The sequence below is a fragment of the Dama dama genome, chromosome 11 (genome assembly GCF_033118175.1).
Source record: "Dama dama isolate Ldn47 chromosome 11, ASM3311817v1, whole genome shotgun sequence".
Lineage (NCBI taxonomy): Eukaryota > Metazoa > Chordata > Mammalia > Artiodactyla > Cervidae > Dama > Dama dama.
In genome coordinates this window covers 3,573,099-3,599,573 of record NC_083691.1, presented here as the reverse complement: position 1 = coordinate 3,599,573, position 26,475 = coordinate 3,573,099, and the positions used below count along the sequence as shown (strand labels likewise).

The 26,475-nt window shown below is 55.3% G+C and overlaps 1 protein-coding gene across 3 annotated transcripts in view; it reads right to left on the bottom strand.

The window, feature by feature from the left end:
* Window positions 1–6,866: 6,866 nt before the first annotated feature.
* Window positions 6,867–26,475, bottom strand: part of CAMSAP1 (calmodulin regulated spectrin associated protein 1) — a 42,039-nt gene continuing 22,430 nt past the window's right edge. For 2 of the 3 annotated variants that reach the window (XM_061154305.1, XM_061154307.1), the window contains 13 exons: window positions 25,864–26,005; window positions 20,405–20,544; window positions 20,218–20,314; window positions 19,419–19,575; window positions 18,913–19,004; window positions 17,968–18,052; window positions 15,053–17,399; window positions 14,054–14,190; window positions 13,736–13,944; window positions 13,417–13,519; window positions 11,932–12,050; window positions 11,330–11,448; window positions 6,867–8,755 (listed from right to left, as the gene is read on the bottom strand). In XM_061154305.1, coding sequence (XP_061010288.1) covers window positions 8,453–8,755; window positions 11,330–11,448; window positions 11,932–12,050; window positions 13,417–13,519; window positions 13,736–13,944; window positions 14,054–14,190; window positions 15,053–17,399; window positions 17,968–18,052; window positions 18,913–19,004; window positions 19,419–19,575; window positions 20,218–20,314; window positions 20,405–20,544; window positions 25,864–26,005 — 4,050 coding nt within the window. In that variant the 3' untranslated portion in view covers window positions 6,867–8,452. The remainder of the gene's footprint in view (window positions 8,756–11,329; window positions 11,449–11,931; window positions 12,051–13,416; window positions 13,520–13,735; window positions 13,945–14,053; window positions 14,191–15,052; window positions 17,400–17,967; window positions 18,053–18,912; window positions 19,005–19,418; window positions 19,576–20,217; window positions 20,315–20,404; window positions 20,545–25,863; window positions 26,006–26,475) is intronic. The other variant, XM_061154306.1, reaches the window with a different exon arrangement.

Genomic DNA, 26,475 nt, shown 5'->3' with positions numbered 1-26,475 from the left:
TTTTGGAGCCCAACAAAATAAAATCCGCCACTGCTTCCACTTGTACCCCGTCAGCTTGCCACGAAATGATGGGACTGGATGCCATGATTAAGAGCAACATTTTTTGAATGTTGAGTTTGAAGCCAGCTTTTCACTCTCCTCTTTCAACCTCATCAAGAGGCTCTTTAGTTCCTCTTCACTTTCTGTCATTGCCATAGCCCAAGTTCAGTTCCCGGTTGGGGAACTGAGATCCCGCAAGCCATATGGCATGGCAAAAAGAAAAAAAAAAAGAGCCACGACTTGGCAAATATGCTCTGCATATAAAGAAATAATCCTGTCTCTGCTTAGTCGCTCAGTCGTGTCCGACTCTTTGAGACCCCATGGACTGTAGCCCGCCAGGCTCCTCTGTCCATGGGATTCTCCAGGTGAGAATACTGGAGTGGGTAGCCGTTCTCTTCTCCAGGGGATCTTCCCAACCCAGGGTTCCCGCATTGCAGGCGGACTCTTTACCATCTGAGCCACCAGCAAAGCCCTGTCTAGATTATTTTAAAAGTTTCTATGCATCAGTAAGAAAGAAAGCCTCCCAGTTAAAGCAGCCCAATTGAAAGTGGGCAAAGGAAACCCCAGGAATTTCCCAGAAAGGAAGCCTAAGTGTGCTGTCGACCTCTAACATGCTCACCCTCCTCCACGTCACGGGATGCCCAGTGACAGACAGCCACGGGGTTCTGGGTGAGCCCACCGCGTGCCCACTGAGGGCCCTCCCAGGACTGGAGGTGCCGACCTGAGCTGGAAGCAGGAGCAGACCCCCCCCACCTCCATCTGCTCTGAGACCCCAAGGACTCAGGGGCTCAGTCCCACGGGAAGGGCTCCCTGCCACACCCCCCGGCGGGCCTCCCACCCCTGCGAAGGGAGCTGCAGTCTACATGGGGGCCCGTGGCCCTGCTCACCCGCTGGGACCTCGGAGTCCCTCCGAGCCCAGAAGACAGGGCGACAGCAGGCACCGTGTTCAGGGCTCCCTGTTCTGGGCCCCCGGCACCCAGCCCTGAATCAGCGGATGAGACCCCCTAGAAAGGCTCCTGGGGACTTTGCATGTGGTGGCGGTCCATCTCACCCCTGGAGACTGCACCTGCAGCTGTCACACCTCTGGGGACACTCTAAGTGACCAACTCCCTGTGACCGCCCTTGCCCGATGCACCTGCTGGTCTGGCAACGCTCTGGCTTGCATGCTGTTGGTGCCAACACTCGCCACCTGTTCTCAGCTTTTCTAGGACCTTCATCTCTCTGCTAATAAAGGCCTTTAGGGCATGTATTTTCCTGTCTTTAATCCTGATGCCTCATTATGACAACTCAGATGTCCAGGAGAACCTTGGCTACTGAGTCCAGCCTCCGGCGACCTGGGCTCCACCCTGACCTAACGGGGGACACTTCCAGTGCTTCCCTGTTAAGGTGGGGTCTGCTGCAAATCTCTGCTGCGTGTTATCAGAGTATGAGAATTCTAACTGCAGCACTTTTCATCCTGAATAATACATACCGAGTGTTACCAACCTGTTACTGCGCCTGGTTTCCCTCGCCGGCTGTCCGTGTAAATTACACTACGTTCTCTCATGTTGAATCTTTACTCCCGTTTAGATGCTGCTGAGCATGATGTCTTCATCCGGGTTCCCTTGACTTTTTTATCCCAGTGTTCGTACACATTATGCTCGGTGGCAGGAACTGGACTGTCATTTTCTGTTCCTGGGCCTCTGGCCAGGTTTTGATGCAGAGAAATCTAGTTTTATTCGTCAGTCTACCGGGTCTCCTTACACGGACCCCACCCCGAGCCTCCTCCCCCGGACTCAGCTGAGCCTCTCTGAGATCAGGGTGTCTCCCCGACAATGACATGACAGTCTACACGTCAGGGCTTCTCTTGGCGGCACAAAACAGCGGTGTGTCTTAAACTTCAGGACGCCTGAGGCCAGCGAGATGGGTCCTTCTAGTCACTGGTCTAAAGGCTCCAGGACAGGGCGCCCAGGGGACGCCCGGCACACACTCTCCCGCAGCAGCTGAGTTGCCCTAAGCTCCGAGGCCAGTGACGCCTATCGCTGGAAACTTGTGGAACCCACCCCGGGGGGACTGCCCCGCCGGCTCACCAACCACTCCCTGGATGAGGCATCTCAGCACCCACAGGCTGAACATCAGGCCGCTGTGAAGAAAGACACGAAAATAAAGATATACTTTCCACCCAGCAAACAGCTGCTTTGCCCTTCCATCATCTCATGCTTCAGCTGACCAACTCCTACTAATAAAACTGGACCAGATACCAATAACAAATGCCAATGCAATGTAGAAGCAGAACCTCTAGGGACGACTTTGGTGGCAAGTGCTGAGAACCACTCATTTTAAAATGAGAACAAACAGTCAAACTTTGTCAAAGTTCTGTGCATGCGATTCGTTACTTTTCTGTAGGTATGTTCTACGTCAATTTTAAAAAAAAGTACCAGAACAGTACTGTACACAATGAAAATTTAACACCTGGAATAAAAAAAGGCAAATGACAAATCATTTCTTACAAAATAAGAGACTAGAGAGATTTATCAGTTCAACTGAAGACAAATGGTTGAAAAAAAAAACACTTTAAATTCAAGTCCTGGGACTTCCCTGGTGGTTCAGTGGTTAGGACTCCACACTTCCCCTGCAGGGGAGTTTGATCCCTGGTCAGAAAACTGGGATCCCACATACCACACAGCCAAAGCGAAACAAAATAAATGAATTTTAAAAAGCAATGTGTGAAAAAACAAAAAAGGAAGGTATGGCTGGTTCATGTTGATGTCTGGCAGAAATCATCAGTTCAGTTCAGTTCAGTAGCTCAGTCATGTCCAACTCTTTGCAACCCCATGAACCGCAGCATGCCAGGCCTCCCTGTCCATCACCAACTCCCGGAGTCCACCCAAACCCATGTCCATTGAGTCGGTGATGGCATCCAACCATCTCATCCTCTGTCATCCCCTTCTCCTCCTACCTTCAATCTTTCTTTGAAGATTCAGGGTCTTTTCCAATGAGTCAGCTCTTTGCATCAGGTGGCCAAAGTATTGGAGTTTCAGCTTCAACTTCAGCCCTTCCAATGAACACCCAGGACTGATCTCCTTTAGGATGGACTGGTTGGATCTCTTTGTTGTCCAAGGGACTCTCAAGAGTCTCCTCCAACACCAAAAGGAGGTGTTGAACTTTTGAACACCAAAAGTTCAAAAGCAGCGATTCTTTGGCGCTCAGCTTTCTTTATAGTCTAACTCTCACATCCATACATGATTACTGGAAAAACCATAGCCTTGACTAGACAGACCTTTGTTGACAAAGTAATGTCTCTATTTTTAATATGCTCTCTAGGTTGGTCATAACTTTCCTTCCAAACAGTAAGCTTCTTTTAATTTAATGGCTGCAATCACCATCTGCAGTGATTTTGGAGCCCAGAAAAATAAAGTCAGCCACTGTTTCCCCATCTATTTGCCATGAAGTGATGGGACCAGATGCCATGATCTTAGTTTTCTGATTCTTGAGCTTTAAGCCAACAGTCAAGATTTTTAAGCCAAGAGCAATGCAAAGAAATAGAGGAAAATAATAGAATGGGAAAGACTATAGAGATTGCTTCAAAAAAATTAGAGATACCAAGGGAACATTTCATGCAAACAGGGGCTCAGTAAAGGACAGAAATGGTAGGGACCTAACAGAAACAGAAGATATTAAGAAGAGGTGGCAAGAATACACAGAAGAACTGTACAAAAAAGATCTTCATGACCCAGATAATCACGATGGTGTGATCATTCACCTAGAGCCAGATATCCTGGAATGTGAAGTCAAGTGGGCCTTAGGAAGAAGCACTATGAACAACGCTAGTGGAGGTGATGGAATTCCAGTTGAGCTATTTCAAATCCTGAAAGATGACGCTGTGAAAGTGCTGCACTCAATATGCCAGCAAATTTGGAAAACTCAGCAGGGGCCACAGAACTGGGAAAGGTCAGCTTTCATTCCAATCCCAAAGAAAGGCAATGCCAAAGAATGCTCAAACTACTACACAATTGCACTCATCCCACACGCTAGTAAAGTAATGCTTAAAATTCTCCAAGCCAGGCTTCAGCAATACATGAACCGTGAACTTCCAGATGTTCAAGCTGGTTTTAGAAAAGGCAGAGGAACCAGAGATCAAATTGCCAACATCCACTGGATCATCGAAAAAGCAAGAAAGTTCCATAAAAACATTTATTTCTGTTTTATTGACTACACCAAAGCCTTTGCCTGTGTGGATCACAATAAACTGTGGAAAATTCTTAGAGATGGGAATACCAGACCACCTGACCTGCCTCTTAAGAAACCTATATGCCGGTCAGGAAGCAAAAGTTAGAACTGGACATGGAACAACAGACTGGTTGCAAATAGGAAAAGGAGTACGTCAAGGCTGTATATTGTACCCTGTTTATTTAACTTATATGCAGAGTACATCTTGAGAAATGCTGGGAGGAAGCACAAGCTGGAATCAAGATTGTAAAGGAAATTATCCTGTAATTAAAAATAAAAATTAAAAACTAAAGAAATGAATTGTCAGCTGAAAGAAAAAATGCACAAAGAAGGAAAAAAGTTGAGAATTAGGGGGGAAAAAAAATCAAAGCCCCAGTGCTTCAGCCTGCCTGGCACTGCTGCTGACACCTCCCGGACGCTCACAAGCTTCCACAACAGGCCCCCAACCGGGACGAGCAAAGAACAGGCACCGTCTGGGGCATGCGAGTCCCCTTCTCAAAGCTTGGTCCCTGGAGTGGCATGCTTGTCAAATTAACCAGTCACATCACAGAACATTTCAAGCCGTAAGCGTGGAACGTGTGCTCAGATAGATGCCCGACAGTACGTCTCAGCACCCCAAACCCAGGCAGCATGCTCGGGCTGAAACCCGTTCCCACGCAGCCTGGCCAAGTGCAGCTGAGACCCGCAGTGAAGGTACTTGGAGTTCCCACTCACCAGAAGAAAACACAGGCCCAGACACGAGCTTCCAAGTGTTAGCTTCCGACCTTTGTAACCACCAGTCTAGGCTTCACTTTCATGGGAAAGTTGGGTTTTATGCTGTTGCTATTTCTCGGTATCAGGAGCAACCCCAAACTCTCATGGCCAAGAAGGGCTCCCCTGAAACCACCTCTCACAAGTTACATCTTGGTGTGAGGACGTGGAGATCAGACTGTACAGTTTACTACACTTTATCATTCATTCCTGCTGAAATGGCTTTTCCTAGGTATTTAGGAAGTACCTGGGAAAATGGTGACTTGCGCTTTCTAAAGAAGAGAGAACACCACACAGACCTGTCTGCTGGCTGAGGACAGGATGGGGGAGGGAGCCAGGAGCCAAGCTTCTTCCCAGGGCAAGTTCTGGCCGAGACCTCACAGCCCAAGATCTCAATGGGATCCACAGCTCGGGCCTTGGCACGGAGACCCCGAAAGAGAGAACGTGCAACATGACTCTGCTGGCATGGCCAGGCCCGTGGGGCGCAGCCTGGGACAGTCCCGACCTGAGGCCCGGCCTGGCGGGATGCCACCGTGAGGTGCTCTGCCCCCCACCCGCACTGACGGACGTGGCCGTGACCCTGACACAGAGGAGAGCCCATCTGCCCCTCCACCAGAAACTAAGAGCACGAACTGGGAGAGGAGCTGCTTCGAGGCCGCCCACGCCCACTTCTCAGACGCCAACCTGCCTTTCACAAGTAGGTCGGCATCAATTACCGAAGATTATCCGAGTTCATTTGAGCAGATTTTATTTCAGGTAACTTTTTCCCTGCCAAGTAACACCTCCAGTTTTAAGGAACAGACATACAACCTAGGGACTTCCCGCCTGGGACTCTGCTTCCACTGCAGGGGGCATGAATTCAATCCCTGGTCTGGGAACTAGGATCCCTCAAGCTGTGCAGCCAAAAATAACAAAAGACAACACGAAAAAAAGAAACCGTGCAACCTAGACGTAAATTTGTAATTATGCTGCTTTTCCATGTGCCAGAGCAGAGAACACAGTTTGGACCCAAACAGCCCAATAAGACATGGATCTGCAGTGACGCGGTCGAAGGACACATGGGAGACAGCCTTCGTCTGGCGTGTGCAAGCGCATGTACAGATAAATTAACGCCTCTGCATGTGTATTTGTAAAGTAAGCGGCTCACTCACCCATTTCACCTGGGCTGCGGGGATCCCAGGTCACAGCCAAGGACTCACACGCTAACCTCCTCACCTGGGTGGCGGCTAAGAACTCTGCAGGGCAAGGAAGGGATGCCCGGCCCTCCGCGGTAAGAACAAGACGAACGTGCAGCTGCCCCGGAAGGCGGAACATCTACAGGGCGCGTGCAGCCCAATTCTAGGGGCAGAAGCGACAACTTCACTACCATAGCCAAGAGAGACCAAAATCCCAGCCATGGGAACACATCTGACCCTTGCTGCGACATGCAGAGGACCTGAGGGGCACGTCCGGCCCCACGTCCCGAGCGCTGGCCAGGCTGAGCACCCAGGGGCCGTGGTTCCGCGGGTCCTCGCTGAGCTCAGCGGAGGGCACCCAGCATGGGAACAACCCCCACGACACCCCACAGCCAACTGACCGTGTTGGGAGACCGTTTGCCCAGAGGTTTGGCAGGCGTGCAACATCCAGCCAGGGGGCTGGAAGCACCTCTCGGTCTTCCCTGAAAACCTTCCACCTCCTCTGACTCCAGCAGGAGGACCACTGTGAACGTGCTCAGAACATCACGGGGTTCTGGCCTCATCAAGGAAGAGACTGGAAGGGCATCTTCTCTTAATAAAAGGAGGGGAGTTAGCCAGAAACCACTTGGTGGGGACACTGACCCACAGAACCAGCCACGACAACCTCACACAAACGTGGTCATAAAAAGCAAATTAGTTAATTACTTTATTACATTTTAGTGCTTTCTTAAAATAAATATAATAATATAATTATCAAACATACAGTGAGAAATAAAGCACACGTGTGAACAGCATGTAACAGGAAGTTCACTCAGGACTTTAATACTCAGCACTGGGGAAACCGCACAGGCCTACCTATTTACAGACGGCCCAGCCAGGCAGGCCGAGGCCGCCGCGTCCCCTCCGTCCTCGTGGACACGGTCACTCCCCTCTTCATCGGAAATCACCAGTTTACGTGTCTTAACTTTTTCTCTCTGTTGAGCTTTAGTTTTTTTTTTTCCTTTCTGCAGTTTTGAGATAGATTCAAGTAACACTCCCGAGAAAAAAAAAAAAATGTGCAAAACTAAGTAAGTGACTCCAGAATATCCCGGCGGTCAGGCCAGCGGGTCAGTCGCACAGACAGCGCGTGTGCAGGCCGGGCTGGGAGGTCTGGTCCCGAGAAGCACCGGGGGCTCGCAGGACCCCCAGGCCCACCGCCGGGGCGGGGCGGGGGGGGACCAGAGCGTCCCGCAGACTTGTGGTTCCCGGACAGCTGCCAACGACCACTTTGTGTTTGAGTAGGCGACGTGACCAAACGCTCCGACACGGAGAACCGCAAGCTCCCCGGCGGGCCCGAAGCTCTTCCGGAAGCCAGGATCGGGACGGGACGAGTGAGGACGTGATAAAAACACTAGAAAGAACTGTCAGCTTAAGTGCATCATCACCTTTTTAAGAGAAACATGCTCAGAGTAAAAAATATTCTACTTTACCAAAAAATCTGTCTTTATTAAAGTGAACAATCATGAGCGCGCTACCCCCAACGTACCGGGCGAGGGCTGTGTTGGCTCGGCTCACCTGCCTCCAGCCAGCGGACGCCAGCAGAGTACCGTGTGCGTCCCTCGTGACTGCGTGGCGGGAGAACCCTCCGCACTTGTAAACGTTATTCTAGCAGAAGACAGACTGCAGATTTCAGTGCTTTTAGTGAACTGCTATTTTCAGTAAACTTTTTCTGAGCAGCAAGAAACAAGAATTTTTTTTTCTTTCAGAAATCTTAGAATTGGATATAAACGTTGGCAGTAGACACAATCAATAAATATTATACAATTTCTCAATGAAAACAACTCCCCAGCATGAACTCCTTTCCTACAGACATTCAAACACCCTGACCCGAGACCAAGTCTCAGTCCTGTGATCCCCTGAGATCACAGCCAGCCAGCAAGAGTGGGGGGTCAGGTCATGTGCAAAAAGGGGTGAGGTGGGAGGCGAGGAAGCAAAGATCACTTTAATTTACACTGAAGGAGAACTTCAAGTAAAAGGACCCCGCTGCCGGCAGCTCTGGGACACGCCCTGGCCAGGAGCCTCCATGCAGCGGGGACTGGGGCGACTGCTGGGACTCAAGGGGCCGGTCTGCCCCGGGCTCCACCCGCCGTCCTGGTGCCAGGAGCTCAGGGAGGGGTTTTCTCTTGTCGTCTAGAAGCCTCTTTGAAAAAGGTCTGTGATTCTGCACACTTCGTACCCAAAAGGAAAAAAGCAATAAATATCGACCCGGCCGGCGCGTCTGCAGACTCCGCCGCACCGGGTTATTTGCGAGTCTGCGTCTTCTTTGGCGCCGAGGGCCGCTTGGGCTGCCAGAGGTGGTTGTGGATGGTGAGCGCGTCCACGCTGACCGACATGGTCTTGGCCGGGATGAGGCTGAACTGCTTCCGGTCCGAGCTGTACTTGTATAGCTTGTCAATCATCTTCTTGGCGATGCTCTTGGGGCCGGTGCCCGTCAGTTTGCAGATCTCCTCGGTGTCGGGGTAGTAGCAGTAGAGAGCCCGGAACTGGCAGCCGGCATCCCGGAACAGAATGATGTAGTGGTTGGCGTCACACTTCTCTAGCTCCTGCGGGCAGGGCAGACACGGAGCATGAGCCCCCCGCAGTCGGACCACGTGCCCACTGCCCGCTAACCCGCCACCCTGGGGGCAAGCTCTCCAGGAAACACGACGACACGGGGGTGGGAGGATCTGTTCTGTGGGGCGTTGTCCACCACCGCCTGCCCAGGTTTTATGGAGTCTAAATCTCCAGGGAAAACATCCCATGGCAAGAGGCTCGATACCACGAGCCCCCGGGGAAAGGCAGACGGAAACCATGGTGGGGCAGCACCGCACACCCGCCAGGCTAGACGTGCTGGAGTGGGTGTGAGGGAACCGGCCCTGTTCCCCACTGCCAGAGGGGAGGGCCGCCGTGCAAATGAGTCAGCAGGTGTTCAGAAGCTGGAACACCGAGTTACCACGTGACTCAGCAGCTCTTTTCTCAGGGATGTGATCCAGAGAAATTAAAACACGCATCCAGGTAAAGCTTGTGCACAGACGTTTCCAGCAGCATTATTCACAATAATCAGAGGCTAAAACGGCCCAGACATCCCTCAGCAGACGGACGGACAAGCCCTGGTCTGCATGGAAACGGGACGCTCTTCAGGTGTAGAAAGGACTGAAGCATCACAGTCGCTACCCCTCAGATGGACTTGACGACATCCTGCCAGTGAGAGACGCCGCCCAAGGTCCACCTCGGGATGAGCCCCTACATGTGACGCCACTGGGGGAGGCAAACGCTGAGGGGACCACAGAGCCAGGGGCCAGGGGAGCGGCCCCGGTCCAGGGTCCCTCTGGGGGGCGGTGCTGGTGTTGGACTGGCGCTGACTGCAGCCCTGGGAGGGCAGTCCTGACGGCCGCTACGGGGGCTTCATGCTGAGAGAAGCGTCCGTCGCCAAGGCCGCCACAGAAAGGTCCTGGAGCAGGGGTGACGGCCGCTCCTTGTTACAGCGTCTGCCGTACCGGGCTCTCAACCTGAGAACGGCATTACTGCAGAAACATGCTGCCCGGCGCCCCTCACACTCGAGAATGCTTAGCTTCCTACTCTGCAGCTCACTGAGCCTGGTCTGGGTGCCGCCACCCTCCGAGAGTCTCCGCTTACTGGGAGAACGCCTCCCCATCCCTCTCAGACCTTATCTGGGCCCCCCGCTGCCCTGCTTACTGGAGCTGTCCAGCGGCCACAGGACCCGCGGTCCGTGACAGACTGCACGTGTAGGCAGGGGAAGCCAGGAGCTAAGAAGATCCATGTAACGTAAAACAGTGCCCCTCCTCACTCTATTTTTGTTTTTAGAAAACATTTTTCACAAACAGATGCTATTCTTCTCAGTATCTAACGGGCTTCCTATTATTTTAAATAAATTCACATATTTATAAAATTCAGAGTAAAAGACAAAATCCCAAAGTGCAAGTTTCATACTGATTTCAACGATGTAAAAGCTGTGTCTAAACACAAGCCCAACTGGAGGCAGAGCAGTCTCCAGGTCCTCCTGCTGCGCCCCCAGCCTCACGTGGTCTGTCCCAGGCTGGCAGCCCATGCGGCCACTCCCCGCAGAGGCCCTACGACCCTACAACCTCTGAGGTAGCGACCCCATGACCTCTGACCCTGAGCTCCCTGGCTCCAGCCCAAACTTGGGGGATCAGTCCCACCTGGAGCCTGGGGAGCCCCCAAACCTGCATGGCACCCCTCCCGACTCTAGGCCTCTGCTCAATGACCCCATCCAGGGAGACCCTGCTGGCTGACCAGCCTGCCACAGCCGCCCTGGGCCCCATGCTGTCCCCTCCACTCTTTCCAGACCATTCATCACCGTATGACTTACAGCCCCAGTGAGATCAGTCCAACTGCTTTTGTGGACAGACTTCTGGGGGCCAGGCCGCCCTCCGGCCGGCCTGTGGCTATCTGCACGCTGTGACGTCAGAGCCGAGCTGGCAGCCCACTACGGGGCCACCTCGGACCCGCCGAAAGCTGAGGAGCTGGTGACCTGGGGTGGAAAGGAGCCCTGCCCCAACAGGGCCCCCAGCCAGAGCCTCTGTGAGGCTACAGGCACGCACCCAGTCCTAACCTGAACCCTCCGTCCAGACCGTCCACCTGCTGAGGCCACACACCATGAAGAGTGACTGAGGCCTGCGGCCCTGGCGAGGAAGCGGCAACAGGACACAGACGCCAGGGCTTCGCCCCAAACTTCCATTTCTCCAGCAGCCCCAGTGCAGAGCTGGGGCTCCCTCCTGTCTCCACCCCGACACTGTCTGTGACGCTCGAAGACCCCCCTACTCAGCACCACGCCAAGTCTGCTGGCTTCCCTGTAAGAAGCCCCAGCCGCCTCCCATTCCCTACCAGGGCACCTGCCCCAGGCCCCCGCCCGACCCCAGTGCGGCCTCCGTCCTGCTGGTCCGAGTTCTGCTCTTTCGTGGAGCCGTGCTGAAACTGAGGGCCAGGGCATGCCGGGAGGCGTGAGCAGACAGGACTGTGTGCCCCACACATGATCACACGCGTGTGAGACAGCAGCCTCTTCTGTCAGCCACAGGATTCTCCCCTCTAGGGAAAACCTTCATTCATAAATACCCTTCCTCTACGTGAAAACTTACGTGTGAAACTTTGATACTTGCCTCCAATATTGAATTTTTGTGAGGTTCATTCACTTTTCCTGCTAGACAGCAATGGGATATAGCGTTGTGAATGATTGGCTTGTTTGATTTGCTGCTGGGCTCCTTAAACAGCTTGGGACCTACGAGAAGCAGGCCAAAATGTGCAGAGTGAGTATTTGTGGCACGCACGCACACACACATACGCACACACGCACACACACATACACACACATGCGCGTGTACACACACGTGCACGCATGAAACGCAACTATCTTATTAAACCAAGCAGCAGGCAGGCTGAATTAGGAGTGTTCATAACTTTCTGAAAACACAGAGTTAACAGCCAGTTCAAATCTATGAGAGAACTCTAAGTTAAAGATTCTGAATAAACTAAGGAAAAGTTTAAAATAAGTGATAACTTACTCCCTTCCTAATTTCGGTTTCTCTGATACACAAAAAACACAAAGGCTGGAATTTAACTTTCTTTTAAAAGCCCGTGGTTCCTACGTGCCCAGGACACACAGTGAGCCATGAAGGGGTGCAGGGCAAAGGCGCGCCCCCCGCGCCGGGCCGTGCCCGCAGGACGCGGCCGGGCGCCGTGTCCCCGAGCGCGAGGCTGTCACCTGTGTACTCAGCCACAGAGGCAAGCGAGGACGCGGCCGACGCTGTCTCCCAGTCTCTGTCGGTGCTCCGGCTGGGGTTGCGGCTCAGCACGGGCAAGGCTTCCAGGGACTCGACTCTGCTGGGGAGGGGCAGGGGGCAGGGATGGGAGGGTGGCAGGCACGCCGCCTCTCGCCCGCGACGGGCACCGGCTGGTGGAACCCCAGCCCGAAATGGGCCAGGCCGCACCGCCAGCACAGGATGGGCTGGCGGCCGCAGCGGGGAGCACGGCCGGTCTGCCCCAGGAGAACACGACAACAGGACACCAAGAAGCCACCCCCGGGGCACCGAGGGACCTGGGCAGGGGCGGGCCACCCTCAGGCGGCGCCGGGGAGCAGGGCATCACGCAGCCCCGCTGCTGTGAGAGCCCGGTGAGCAGGGCCCGGACGGCAGAGCTGCTGCCGGCAAGGGATGGGCCTGGGGGAGGAAGGGCCTGGCGGGCGGAGTCCACGTCCCAGGGGTCTCAGGCCTCTCCGCTCCCTGGCGGCCTTAGCCACAGCCCTCAGGCCACCTCCACCAAGCAGGACACATTCGTGCAAGGAAGCAGGTGTGGCCAAAACCTGAATCCAGCCCTGGTAACTGACTGCCTGAGCGAAGTTCAAACTGGAGGCCAGGGTCCCTGGGAGGTGTCGAGATGCCCCCGGAGGTGTGGCAAGGCAGGACAGCTGCGGACCTGCCTACCAGGAGGCCAGTGTGGAGGGAGCGTGGACAGAGATCTGCGGGGGCTGCTGAGGCCTGTGGGCGGTCAGAGCCATCGACAGGCTCCCCAGCACCACCTCCTCCTGATTCACTCCTTAATCCCAAAGGGAAACACCAGTGCCCACAGGAATAGCACCTTAACTCACATCAAGGCGACACTCACGACAGGCTGCCCTGAAAAACGCACAAGCCCCTCTCCGGGGCGCTCCTGCCAAAAACACACTGACTGGCCCGGATCGGGGGAAACCTGCTGAGGGGCGGGCAGCAAAGCACCTGGCCCGTTCTGGGCAGAGCGTCCAGCCCCGGGAAGACACAGGAGGGCGAGGGCCCATCCCAGGGGAGTGGGCACATGGACTCAGCGAGACCGCGTCCCGCACTGGCCTGGGCTCACGGAAGGACACTGGTGAGCCATGGTGAGTGTGGGCTGCGGACCCAACGGCAGTGCGGGTCTGTGACCGTGGTGGTGAGAGGCAACACCCTGCTCAGAGCACACACGGTCTCAAGGGTTTAAGGATAAAGAGGGTACCGTCAACCCATTCTTAGAAGGTCAAAAACGAACACGCGTCCAGGGCTGGGAGAACACAGGGACACAGAAAGACAAACACAGGACCGTCTCAGCAGCGGGTGAGCCTGGGCGGCGGGGATCAGCTCCTGTGACGGCACCGCCACGCCTCTGAGCTAGCCCAGAGCCAGCCGGACGGCCCGCCGCCCACACCACACAGCAACCCCACGGCACCCCGCCTGCTCACCGCTGTGAAGGCGTGCCCCCCGAATGCACGCTCTCAGGCTCTGTGGTCGCTGCGGAGGCCAAGGACAGGCTGGAGCCCGACTGGGCCCGGCTCAGGTTATCAGCTGCCATAGACAAGACAAGACGCGCTTCCGTGAGACACGCGTCCCCCACACCAGCCGTCTGTGCGGGGGTGGGAAGGGCCGGCCCGCCACCTCCCAGCACCTGGGGATGTCAGCGCTCAGCCCCAACTTCAGAGAACGGAAGTGGGAGCTGACAGCCGGAGGGGCGGTGGGGAGCAGAGGGGGCAGGGCCCGCACGCCACCCCCGGCCCTTCTTACGGGGGGAGGCGCTCTTAGGACCCAGGTCGCTGCCCGGCTCCTCCCGGTGGACGGACTTGGGCCGCGGCTTCCTGGGCCTGGCCTTGGGCTTGCCCAGGCCCTGCTCCTCCAGGATCTGCTGCTGCTTCCGCCGCAGGTACTCCTGCTTGATCAGCTCCCGCCGCGCCTTCTCCTCCTCCTTGCGGATTCGGTCTTCCTCCGCTTTACGCCTGCGGGAAGGACCGGCCGGGGCGTCCTGCTCACGCCAGTGCCCAGCATCGGGGGCGGGGAGGGGGGGGTTCGTGACAGACCCGGCAGGCAGGCATCTCGGTCACCTACCGCGCCTCGTCTCTCTTGAGCTCGACCTCTGCCTCCAGCTGCTGCCTCCGCACGCGGGCCTCCTCGGCCTTGCGCTGCTGCTTCAGGAGGAAGGCCGCCCGCTTCTTGGCGAGCTCATCATCCGCCTTCTGCTCATCCTGCAAAGCAGACGTCACCTATAAGCAGCCGGACGGACCCTCACGGGACCCCCGGCACAGTCACGCCCCGGCCCCGCCCTGAACCTACAGACGGTACGCCTGCAGTCACCTATGAGCAGCTGGGACCGATGCTCAGGGGAGTCAACCCTGGCCCCGCGCTTAACGCACTGAGAACAGGAAATGTACAGTCTAGACGCTCCCTTACTCTTTTTAAGTGAAGAAGAAGCACACCTTTGGACACGCTAAAATACAACTGGGAAACAAGCCGTGCCGTTCAAAAAGCATTCAGTGTACCAACACAGACTGTTTGCCTGAAAAACCACACACACGTTTCCACAACAGGAGCTAAAGTGTGTTTACAACTGAAGCGCACGAACGCCAAGCAGGGGCCGGCATCTCCTGACAGGACGGCCCTCACCACTCCGTGGGTGTCAGCCGCCCCGGGGGGCCAGGACAGAAGGAGATGCTCTCAAGACAGAGAGAAATCTCACAGCTCACTGCCCTCTCCTCCTGAAGAAAAAGCTCCAAACTGTTTCCTGAAGCTTCACCTGCCCAGACTGCAATAGGGAGAAGCCAACCTCAGCCCGAAGGCCAAATACCACCTGTTCTGCGAGCCTTCGAACTAAGAGCGCTTTTCCTTCTTACATGGTTCGAAAACCATCATGAGAAAAACACCTCCAGACACATGAAAACCACACACAATTCCTGTTTCGGGGCCTGAGAAGCAGCTCTGCTGGAGCGTGGCCAGCTGCTCTGGGAGCGCTGGGCAGCCAGGAGGCCGCATGCGTTCCACCCCTCACCCCGCCCCAACAACCATAGCCTCTGCAGCCCACCGTGGGGCGTGGCTGCTGCCAACCTTTACCTTGAAGAAGAAGCCGACCCCAGGCTTCTGGTCCCCCTCGCTGCCGAGGTCCACGGAGCTGTCCTGGCCTTCCGTCTCCCCGTCCTCGTCGGGGGCCTTCAGGTCGGAGAGGTCCACCTCGATGAGGCTGGCCTTGCTGCGCGGGGGCTCATCCAGCGGCACGTTCTCCTTCCCGGGCACGGTCAGGGTGCTGAGCGCCACCTCCTTCGCGCTGCCTTCCAGGCCCTCCCTGAAGCCCCCCTGCTCGGAAAGGATGTTGGTGTCTCGGGAAGACGACAGGGCGAGCATCCGCTGGTTGCTCTCGTCGTGCAGTCGGTAGCTGTCGAAGACACACTTCTCCGCAGCCTCGCTCCCGGGCTCACCGAGTCCGTCCCAGCCCGGCTCGGGGGGCGTCCGGGGCGGGAAGGACCGCAAGTGTGGGGTGGTCTCGAGGCCAGGGGTGGGCGTCTTGCTCCGGGAGGAACCCTGCTGCCGCTCCTTCGGCACCTTCAGCTCAGCCGGTCTCCCTGACCGGGCGTTCCGGCCCTGACCAAGGCGAGGGGGCTTGCGGTGACTGGTCAGGGCCGTCGGAGAGGGTGGCTCGCCAAAGTGGATGGCCGCCTTGGCCTTGGGGTCCTGGGAGCCGTTGCGGGGCCCGGGTGAGGGCACGGTGGGAGACTTGAGCAGCAGCTGCTCCTGCTGCTGGGAGATCCTGAGGATGGCCTGCTGCAGCGTGCTGATGGTCTCGTTCAGCTTCTCGATGGACAGGTCGCACTCGCCCACGTCCACGCCCTCAGTGTCCTCCAGGAGCACCGCCGACAGCGCTTTGCCACGCTCTAGCTCGGGGAGGCCGGTGGGGTCCCGGGCTTTATGTGGCTGGATGAGGGCCAGGCCCTCCCCGTCCACGTCCGGAGACCCCAGCAGCGCTCCCCGGCCCTCCTCCTTGCCGAGGAAGTCATCCCCATTGTGCTGGGCATGCTCCCCCGCGAGGGGCCCTGCTTTCAGCGGTTGCGGGGCGGTGTCGGCCCGGCCCTTCTTGACCACGTGCAGGAATGCCGCCTTGCCCAGCTGCAGCCGCTGTCGCGCTGACAGCGCCTCCACCTTCTTCTTCTGCGCCTCGATGGCCCTGCGCTTCTCCTCCAGCTGCATGTGCAGCTGCACCAGCTCGGAGGCCAGCAGGCTGGCGTGGTCCCCACCTGGCCGGCTCGGGCTCTGCTCCCGCCTCTGTTTCCACGTCGTCAGCGGGGCCGGGCAGCTCTCCGAGGCGTCGGGCGTGGTCTTCTGGGAGCTGCTCGTGCTCGACTTGGTCTCACAGCTGTTGAGCCGCTGGAGCTTCCTCTCGGCAAAGCTGGTCATCTTCACGCTACCGCTGGCCATGGACACGCTGCTGATCTGGGAGACAGTGCTCAGGCACGGGCTGGAGCGGCCGCTGGTGTCATCCTTGTCCTCATGCTCCTTCACCTTCAGGTCCTCCTGCAGCTTCGCGGACTCCTCCTCCCCGCCATACCCGGCCCTCGCCGTGGGGTGGTCCTCGCCGGCAAAGTCCTGCTCGGCCTCGTCCAGGTCTGCAACGTCCGAGTCAGAGTCCTGTCTGACAGCCCAGGTGTCTGGGCCGAGGGCGCCGGGGCTCCGTGCGCAGCTCATGTAGAGCCTGCCCTCCGCGTCCTTGTCGGCTCTGCCTACGTGAAGGAAGAAGCCGTCGGTGGACTGTCCCTGAGATGACGGGTCAAAACCGCTGCCAGCCAGAGGCCCGCCATGCGTGTCCCCCGCCACCTGGGGCCCCACCTCAGCGGGCACGGCGTCAAAACCTGCAGAAATCTCTGAACAGGCGATGGGGGTGAAAGTCCTGTTCAAGTCCCGAGCGACATGACTGCTGGGCACCTTCTTCCGCCCCAGAGGCTGGTGGCCATCGCCAGACCTCCTGGACGTGAAGGCCCGGGGCCGCCCCTCTCCACATTCGTCCTCCTTGGTGACCACCTGCTTCTCCTTGGCTGGCCTGAGCACAGCCGGCATCAACGGCTCCAGGAAGAAGCTGTCGGGTTTACTTTCGAAGGTGTCTGCTAGCCTCTGGGGAGACCTGGCACTGGCCATTAGGCCAGGGTCACCGCCCTGGCGAGCCACGTCCGTCCTCACGATGGCCAGGAGCTCCTCGTCTTCGTCCTCGATGTCAACGTTGCTCAGGAGGCTCCTCCCGTCGGTCCTGAGGGCTGCGGGCTGGGGCTGGTTTTGTGGTGTCAGGTGAATGACGCTGGAGGCCAGGCTGTCCTTGCTGATGGAGCGGGCCAGGCTGACGCTATCACCACCGCCGGGGTCCATGTCACAGCTCGCGGTGTGGTGGAGGGCGAAGGGCGCTGGCTGAGACGCAGGCCTGCAACGTGGGGAGAGAGGCCATCGGACATGTCACAGCTCCGCGAGAGGCTCGTGAGTGACGAGAACACGAGTCACGAGAGAATCCTACTTTTACACACAGGACGCGGAAACAACTCTCTCCTGGGCAAAGGAAAACCAGGGGTCTTTCAGCTCAGCAACCCTCAGACACTCTGGCCCAGCCCCCTATAACCACGCTGAGGATCCCAACAAGCTCTCACAGATTCGTCAATACGAGTCCATAGGTATCACCCCAGGAATCTGCACTGAGATGTTTTGAAAATGATTAAAAATGCCAGTAAGAAATCCATTACATGAGCTGTGGCCATGTTTTCTAAAACAAGCCAGGGCAGAGTGTAAGGAGCGGCCTCAGTTGTGTCCCTGGCTGGATTCTCAGATCTGACCGAGTCAAGCTGCTGTGACCCCACAATGCCCAGGGCCTCCGAACGGGGGAAGCAGCAGCATCGCTAAAGACATATTCTGAGGTCCCTGGACCACACCTGGGGTACCGCTCTGTTAGACTAACCACCATTTCCCGCAGAAACGTGTTTGAAACATGGACAGGTCACCTGTTCTTTTTCTCTGTCCATGCTATGGCTGCTCCTCGGGGCTGACTGTCGGCTCGGGTTAAGGAATTGGATCGGTGTCGCTGGTCTGTGGTTTGGAGAAAACAGTGATGAGCTCAGTTTTAAGTAACCAGTTTTATATCACTTGAAATTCCTTCATTATAATAACCACTTCTCAAGGAAATGCATTATAACTCAGCACACCAAAACTGCTTAGGAAAGCAAAAAATCCCAATACAATTTTCCACAGTTTCGATAATAGGTAATGTATAACTCAGTCTGGGTCACAAAATCATGACAATGTCAATTACATGGCAATATCAATAAATAATGGGCTTCCCTGGTGGCTCAGCTGGGAAACAATCTGACTGCAATGCAGGAGACCCCAGTTCAATTCCTGGGTTGGGAAGATCTGCTGGAGAAGAGATAGGCTACCCACTCCAGTATTCTTGGGCTTCCCTGGTGGCTCAGCTGGTAAAGAATCCGACTGCAATGCGGGAGATCTGGGTTTGATCCCTGGGTTGGGAAGATCCCCTGGAGAAGGGAACGGTTACCCACTCCAGTATTCTGGCCTGGAGAATTCCATAGACTATACATAGTCCATGGGGTCGCAAAGAGTTGGACAAGACTAAGTGATTTTCACTTTCACTTTATCAATAAATGATGTCAATGTCAATTAAAAGAACCAGTGAATGTCAAAGTGTAAGTTTCTGAAACGATGTGATGCCATGCTTTATGTAATTCGTTAGCTTTAATATGGTCACTGTAAAGACTACAAATTCTAAGGTACACCAATAAAAAGCAAACAGCATTCTGCCAGTCTTAACCAACAGCACTACCTCATGCTGAATCAGCTTACTTTGAAACCATGGTTTAATGACCCCCATGGGGAGGGATGGGGGCGGTAGGTGGCGGGGGCCGGCAGGGGCGGCAGGCGGCACTTCTTACCTGGGGGGTCCTCTCCCTGCACCGTCTTCTGCTGCTTCTGTCTCAGCGGCAGTAAAGGGTGTGATGGGCTAAAAGCAGAGGCTCCCTTCCCCCTAAACAGAGCGGATGGGAGAGAAAAATCACCAGCTGCCGATCTTCAAGTTCAAAAACAGACCAGCATGAATTCACATCGAGCTGCAAAAGATTCATTGACTCCCTGGGAAAATTAATCACTGTAAAAATGAACCCCAAAAGTACCAAGAACATCAAGAAGTCAAACTTGGATAAATATCCCGACTGCAGCTCAGAGACACACTGACCTCTGGTCATGGCCCGTAATACAAGAGGCTTCAAGTTTCCACAGCAAATTCAAGTTCGCGCTGCGGCTACCCTGCTCACCTGGGCGAAGCGCGGCACCCACAGAGCAGGTCCTCGCTACTGACTCCCTGCAGCTTCCCATCGCCCTGAGAAAGGTGACCCCAGTGGGAACAGCAGATGGGCAGGAGTGGGCGGCGGGGCGGACTTACAGGGCCTCGGGCTCCCCGAGCTGCAGGTGGTGCGGCGGGGCGGGGGGCTGCGGGTCTGCCGGGCTCGCCGCCGCGGGGCCGCCCAGGAAGCTGCGCTTGGTGGCGTTGGAGATGGGAACTGGGGGCCGGCTGCTTTTGGGGTGCGACACTGATTTAGCTGCAGAAACAGTTTTATAGGAATAGTCTTGTTATTTACCGCTATTTATAACACTAGAGAGAAGAATGATTTTTTTAAAAAAAATCCATTTTTCTAAGTACTAAAAACAAAACTTTTACATGAAACCAAACTTCTAAAAAAAAAAAAAAAACCCAAAAAACTGGTTTCAAGGTCATTAGGCATATTCTGTAATGAATAAAACAAATATTTTACCAAAATAAGTACTAAAATCAAAAGACCCAAGCCAGACTAGGCCAGCAAGCACTGGCGTGGGAGGGCGCACGGACCCCTAACACGCAGCCTCCTCCCTGGGCCCGTGGACAGAGCCAATCAGCGGCCAAACCCTCAGAAGGCAGCTGGTCAGCTGGGCTCAGCCTGTGACTGAGCGCCTCAGTGGTCACTGCAGCTCAAGCCCCCATGGGCTCAGGGTGGAGGTCAGGCCCAGCCTGAAATTGCTCCCAGAACACTGGTCCAACAATGACAGTCCTGGTGTCCAGACCTCGACTTTGGAAGCAGACTGCTCAGTGTGTTAAGCTCCCTGGTACTCCCTAGAGAAAGCCCTGATTAGACCCCACTGCTGCATAAAGGCAGGAGCCCATAAGCACACCTCAGCACTCTGATTTACGGAAGTTTGCCACTCACCATCCTTCAGTTCCTGAACATCCCTGGGCTGAACAAAATCTGGTTTGACGTTCTCAAACCACCAGAATAGCTCAGCAATAAACACCATAACATTTGGCTACAAGAAAAAACAAAAGAAATCAAGCACACAGTGAATAGCTTATGTCCACGTGGTTTTAAAAACGTGCTTTTGATAACTGATTATTACCTTCAACACTAAAGGCGCATACAGCATGTCTTCTAGGGTGAGATAAAAGCATTTGTTAAGATATTCATTGGAGAATTCTCTCAGAAGCCGAATGTTATACAAACTGTCAGCCATCGACGTCACCTCCTTCAAGCATATGTCTAACAGATAAAAAGGAAACTGCAATTTATTATAAAGATATGCTGTTTTATGATGTGCATGCACACAGATCTGTGTGCATATATAGACACAATTTTCAATTGAAAAAAATTTTAAATGAAGATAGAGGTGACATTTAAAAACGTAAAAAGCACTATTAAACATCACAAGTGGTTATAAAAGTAATGCTAAATATAGAAAGAAAACACCTAGAAAAAGATAGGAAAAATCTCCAGGACCTGAATTTAACTGTTAATATCTAAAAAGTATACAGAAATGACTTGAACTCTTAACACAGGGTTTCCAGCATGAACTGTGACAATGACCTTTCAGTTTATAAAGACCTGTGCACATTTAACCAAGCTTCTCCCCCAAGTCCTTCCAGTGACACTATCTCCATGGGTGGGAAAGGGGCGCACAAAACGGGAAACGTCAGGCTTGTCCCTCGGAAATGTACGGGACACTGCTCATCACAGAAGTCAGGAGCCCCGCAGAGCACGGTCTCCCTCTGCTGGCTGGCTGCACCCGGAGCAGGACCACTTTTCCATTTCATGCTGCTCTGCAGAATGCCAGACCCTCAGCCAGAAAATTCCAGCATGGACACCCACGCTGGGCCACTGAACAGGCTCCTGAGGGACGTGGGCCCAGCCTCAGGAGCAACCAGAGCACCCAGATACCACCCAAGGCTAAACTAGAGGCGGCGGTACTGGCGACTTTAATCCGCCTGTAAACAAATACACAAACAGGGCTGAGAAACTCACTTTAAAATAACTTTACTCCTAAGAAGTCATTTCCAAAGATGCAGTGAAATCTCACGCACAAATGGGATTTATGTTCAAACACTGTCCTACGTGGTGATGCCCTAGCACTGTGAATTCTCAGAAGAAAACTTTCATTAAGTTGAGTAGCGTGCACAATTATATTGCTAAGAAATGTTCCTTTTACTCTAAAATTCAGGTTGTGAAACATTACAGATATAAATATCAGACTCCCAGCTACCCTCCACCAAGTGAATAAATGTTAACATTGTCCCTTCTCTTATTCAGATCTTATTTTCTCTCGGTAAGCACCCAGCGCTGACCCACCTTTCTCCCCAAGGCAGCACCCTCTAAGCCCTGGGACCTGTCGCGTGCAGCGTCTGCATCACGTGAGGCCTGCCCTATGAATCATGGACACGGCGCACTGCGGCCTGGCTGACTGCAGACAGACAGCAGTCACGACGACAAGCCGTGCCTAGCAGGCGGCAGCCTGTTACTTCCCCCAGACCCAGAATCATGTTTCAGAAGTTCTATGCTGATGTGAGCAGATATTGTCATTCATTTCAACAGCTCTACTTGTTGTTGTTCAGCCACTAAGTCCTGTCCAACTCTTTTCAACCCCATGGACTGTACCCCGCCAGGCTCCTCTGTTCTCCACCACCTCCTGGAGTTTGCGCAAACTCATGTCCAGTAAGTTGGTGATGCTATCTAACCATCTCATCCTCTACCACCGCCTTCTTCTTTTGTCTTCAGTCTTTCCTAGTATCAGGGTCTTTTCCCACAATGGTATTCCCATCTCTTTAAGAAGTTTCCACAATTTCCCAATGGCTATACAGGATTCAGGGTTTCCCTGGTGGCTCAGCTGGTAAAGAGTCCACCTGCAACACGGGAGACCTGGGTTTGATCCCTGGGTTGGGAAGATCCCCTGGAGAAGGGAAAGGCTACCCACTCCAGTATTCTGGCCTGGAGAATTCCATGGACTGTGTATAGTTCGTGGGGTCGCAAATAGTCGGACACGAGAGAGCAACCCTCACATTCACTTAGGATTCCACAATTTCCGCTATTATGAAAAACCAAACTTGCATGCTTTCTTCACCGGGAACCCTTCCAGAAGGGGTCACAAGCTATGCTGCTCACACCTGGCCCTGGCCTGTCCACACCCCAGCCTGCCCACGGCTTCTGGCCCCTCCCTGCACTGGGCCGTGTGCTCACCTGGACCACCTCTTCTTCAAAAAGCCTGCTCTTACTTCCCCTCGGGTTCTTCAAATCCTACTGATTCGTCAGAATTCTTTGTGTATGCTGGTTAAAAAACAACAGTGTGGCAACCCCTTGTCAATTTATATTTATTTCAAACATTTTTTTGGGGGCATATTTTAATCACTGTTTTATGATGTTCCTCTGTCACCACAGTAAGTTTTACACAGTTAAATGTAGGAATCTTTTCTATTACTTGTGATATTCTGTAATTTAAATAATCCATCCCAGTACCAATGTCATAACAACATTTTCCTATTTTTTCCCCCAAGTTTTTCAATTTTGCTTTTCTACCCTTGTGACTTCCGTCCAAGGCATGGTGTCTGGCACATGTGGGGTGGGGTCCCACTGCATTCACCGGTGCCTCACAGGGGGCGCGTCCCCAGTCTGTGCTGGCCGTCCCCCCACCCGACAGGCTATGGGCCACGCCAGGCGCCAGGTTCCCACAGAGCATCGGCCTGCGCCCCTCTGCCCAGCTCCCCGTGCTCAGCTGAGGCAAAGGGAAACAGAGACGTCTGGGACAATCAAAGCGACAGAACACTGAATGGGTCAGTGTGCCGAATGAAGCAAGAATTCATGAAGCCCTCCCGACACAGGAGACCGGCCGCAGGCACTGCAACGACGGCTCGCCAGAAATTCCCAACCGACGACCGCGCTGGGGTTAAAGCGTGACCAGGAGACCGATGTCCATGCAGCCCAGTCACCCGTCAGTCGTAAAGCAAAGAGCAGCGGTGTCAGAGGAGAAAGGCCGGCACCCAGGGACAGTGGTGTGTCCCAGACACAGCACCCCAGGCAGCACGGCTGGCGACCCCGGGCCCCGACTCCCACTGGGAGGGAAGGCCCGGACCCCTCCTCTCACACCCTGCCCCTGGTGCTGGGGGCGTCGGTTCCGGGGGCTCCCCGGGCTCTCGCTCGGCCTCCCACACCAGGGGGCACGTCCCCCCACACCAGGGGGCACGTCCCCCAGGGCGGCACCTGCAGCTCAGCCTGGCTCCTCCTCGCGCTCGGATGATTCCTGACCAGCAGAGACAGAAGGCTACTACTCTTCATTCTCCTTCCTTGAGCTGTTTTGGGTTTATTTCTCTATTATTATCAAATGCACTGAGATCACCCTGGCATACTAACTTTTAAACTCCTTGCTCTGCAGGACATGCGCTGAGGCGACAGTTCAGTCTCTCAGTCGTGTCCGACTCTGCGACCCCACGGACCGCAGCACGCCAGGCCTCCTGTCCATCACCAGCTCCCAGAGTTCACTCAGACTCATGTCCATCGAGTCACTGATGCCATCCACCCACCTCAACCTCTGTCGTCCCCTTCTCGTCCTGCCCTCAATCTTTCCCAGCATCAGGGTCTTTTCCAACGAGTCGGCTCTTCACATCAGGTGGCCAAAGGACTGGAGTTGAGGCAACAAGTCTCCCTTTGAGCCATCGGAGCCGCGGCCCGTGCATTCAGGCACGCATGTCACTCATTTATTCCACAAACACCTACCAAACACCAGTTTGTCCCAGACACCCTTGGGGTGCGTTAGTGAGCTGAACGGATAAAGACACCTGCCCTCGGTGAGCCCCCACTAGGAAATCCCGCTGTGACTCCAAGTTAGATCATGAAATGTTTTAGAGTAAGTTCTTTGGTTTCCACACATTCAAGATTTCCAGTCTGGAGAAAGACACTGCACATTTCTGATTTCCCGTTTTACCATGTTGTGACGAAATCTGTCGTGGTTTCTCCTGTGGCCTTAATCAAGCCCATCCTTGTAAACGCCTTATTCCATTCTCATCTAAGAGGGCAGGTTCCCTGTGAGCTGGTGCCCTGGGCCGGGCCTGCGCCCGTGTGCTGGAGTCCCCTCCAGCCTTCCTGGCCCCATCTGTGTCGTCAGTCGGTCTTACAAGTTAGGTCACAAGTGTGCCTCCGGTCATCTCACCCTGTGTCGCTTTTAAAACCCCATTCTTAAGTTCTGCTACAGACGCAGTGAGCCTCGACTCTCTCCTCCTACGGGCTTGATTCATCCGCACCACAGACTCTCTGTTCCTAGTACCTCTTTGTGTCTCCAGAGCCCAGTGGAGAGGTGAGAAGCAGGCTGCACAAAACCAAAGTCAGAACTACTGAACCAGGGAGGCAGAACTCCTACGAGGCAGCCGCAGGAGGTGCCGAGGGTCAGGGAGACCCCCGCGCACACGAGCGTGCCACTCCAGTCTCTCCCCCGAAGTCTTCATGGTGAACACTGTGCGCTCCATCAGATGTCCATCTGCGCAAGTCTGTCTGCTGTGCCCGCCAGCCTGCAGCCCGCTGCCTTCCTGCGGGGGCGGGGGCCCGGTGGTGGCCACACTCCCACACTGCAGCACTCAAGTGAGACCCACAGTCTCCTGAGTCCTGACTCCATCTCATGTAAACTCACCGCAGACCTGCCTCCTCCCCACCCAGGATGCAGCCTGGCGGCCCATTTCCCCCTGAAAGATCCCCCTCAGTCCCGGGCCTGGGCATCCGACAGGCCTCCTGGTTTTGTCCCGCTGGCAGGGGGTGCCCCCGAGTCCTCCCAGGGCACTGGTCACAGCTCCCATGGCAGGCGGCCTAGGCCACACAAGCACAGAGGCCTACAGGCCCAGGGCAATCAGGTGCCAATTCCGAGATTTTCACTAAAGACGGAGATCCCTCCCGGAACCTGAGACTCCCCCTCTCTTTCAAAGTCACCTGTGTGTTTTAGAAACTACCAAGCCCAGCACGTCTGCACCTGGATCAGGGCGGGACCACGGTCAGCCCTTTGCTAGCCACAAGCCTGGCAGACACGCCCTGTGCAGCCGGCGGTCAGGGCATCTGTGGAACTCATGCCCCCGCCCCACCCCACATCAGAGAGAAGGGCTCAAGGCAAACCCACATCAGCATCCCATTCCTGCCGGCGCCGCTTGGGGCACCACTTACCCCTCTCCCCACGGCCCGGTGACGCCGCCGACAGCAGGCCTGCAGGCGCCCCCCCCCGCCAGTGTGTCCACAGGCTGGATTCTGCACTTGTTTTCCCAAACCACATTCAGGACACTTCACCTCGACTGGAGTGGGGCTAATCGGCTCTTAGCCGTCCCGAGACGTCAGTCCGGTCACTGATAGGGAACATGCTACCATATATGTCCCACCCCCCACCAACCAGGTACAACGCAGGCCAAGCCCAGGCATGCTGTTGCCAGATCTACGCGTCCACGCGCTGCCCCAGCGGGCGCCAAGGACTCAGGGTTACCCCCGCCTGCTTCATCGTCTACACTGGCGATCTGCACGCCCTCCAGCCCCCAGGGTCCCTCAAGAGGCGCAGGCCACACTCACCGTCCAGCTTCATCTGCTCTGGGCAGTAGTAGTGGACCACGGCCAGGAGCGCCGCCCCGTGGCTGCCGTCCCGCATCAGGTCCTCCAGCAGCGGGAAGTGGGGCGGCTGCCGTGCGGACAGGTGCTCTCGGCGGTAGCGCACCTGCGGGAGAGAGAGGACCCGGTCAATGCGCGGCGCCAGCGCTCAGCCAGCATCCACGGCAGCTGGCCGGACCACGGCCAGAACAACAGCAGCCACGCAGGAAAGCCTCGCGGCCTGGGTTACACCCTCTGCCTAGAAGATGCGTCCAGACCCAGGGAACTGCGCTTCCTGGCCACAGCGGGCGACCGCGGTGAGCTGCTCAGGACACCAGGGCCGTCTCACTCTGAGGGCCAAGCACCCCGGGGAAGGAGGCAGGACACACGTCTACGTTGCCAGGGGCTGCACAAGGTCCACGGATAAGAAACAAGTTATGTGGTGAACGCCCTACGCTGGGAAGACCCGCATTACTGGTCTTTCTCAGAACCAGCAGCACACACCTCGGCATTATGAAAAACACAAGGCAGCATTCACACGGAGTTTGGGAAACTTCCAAAACCAGCTTAGACAAAAAGTCGTCTGATGCATTCTCC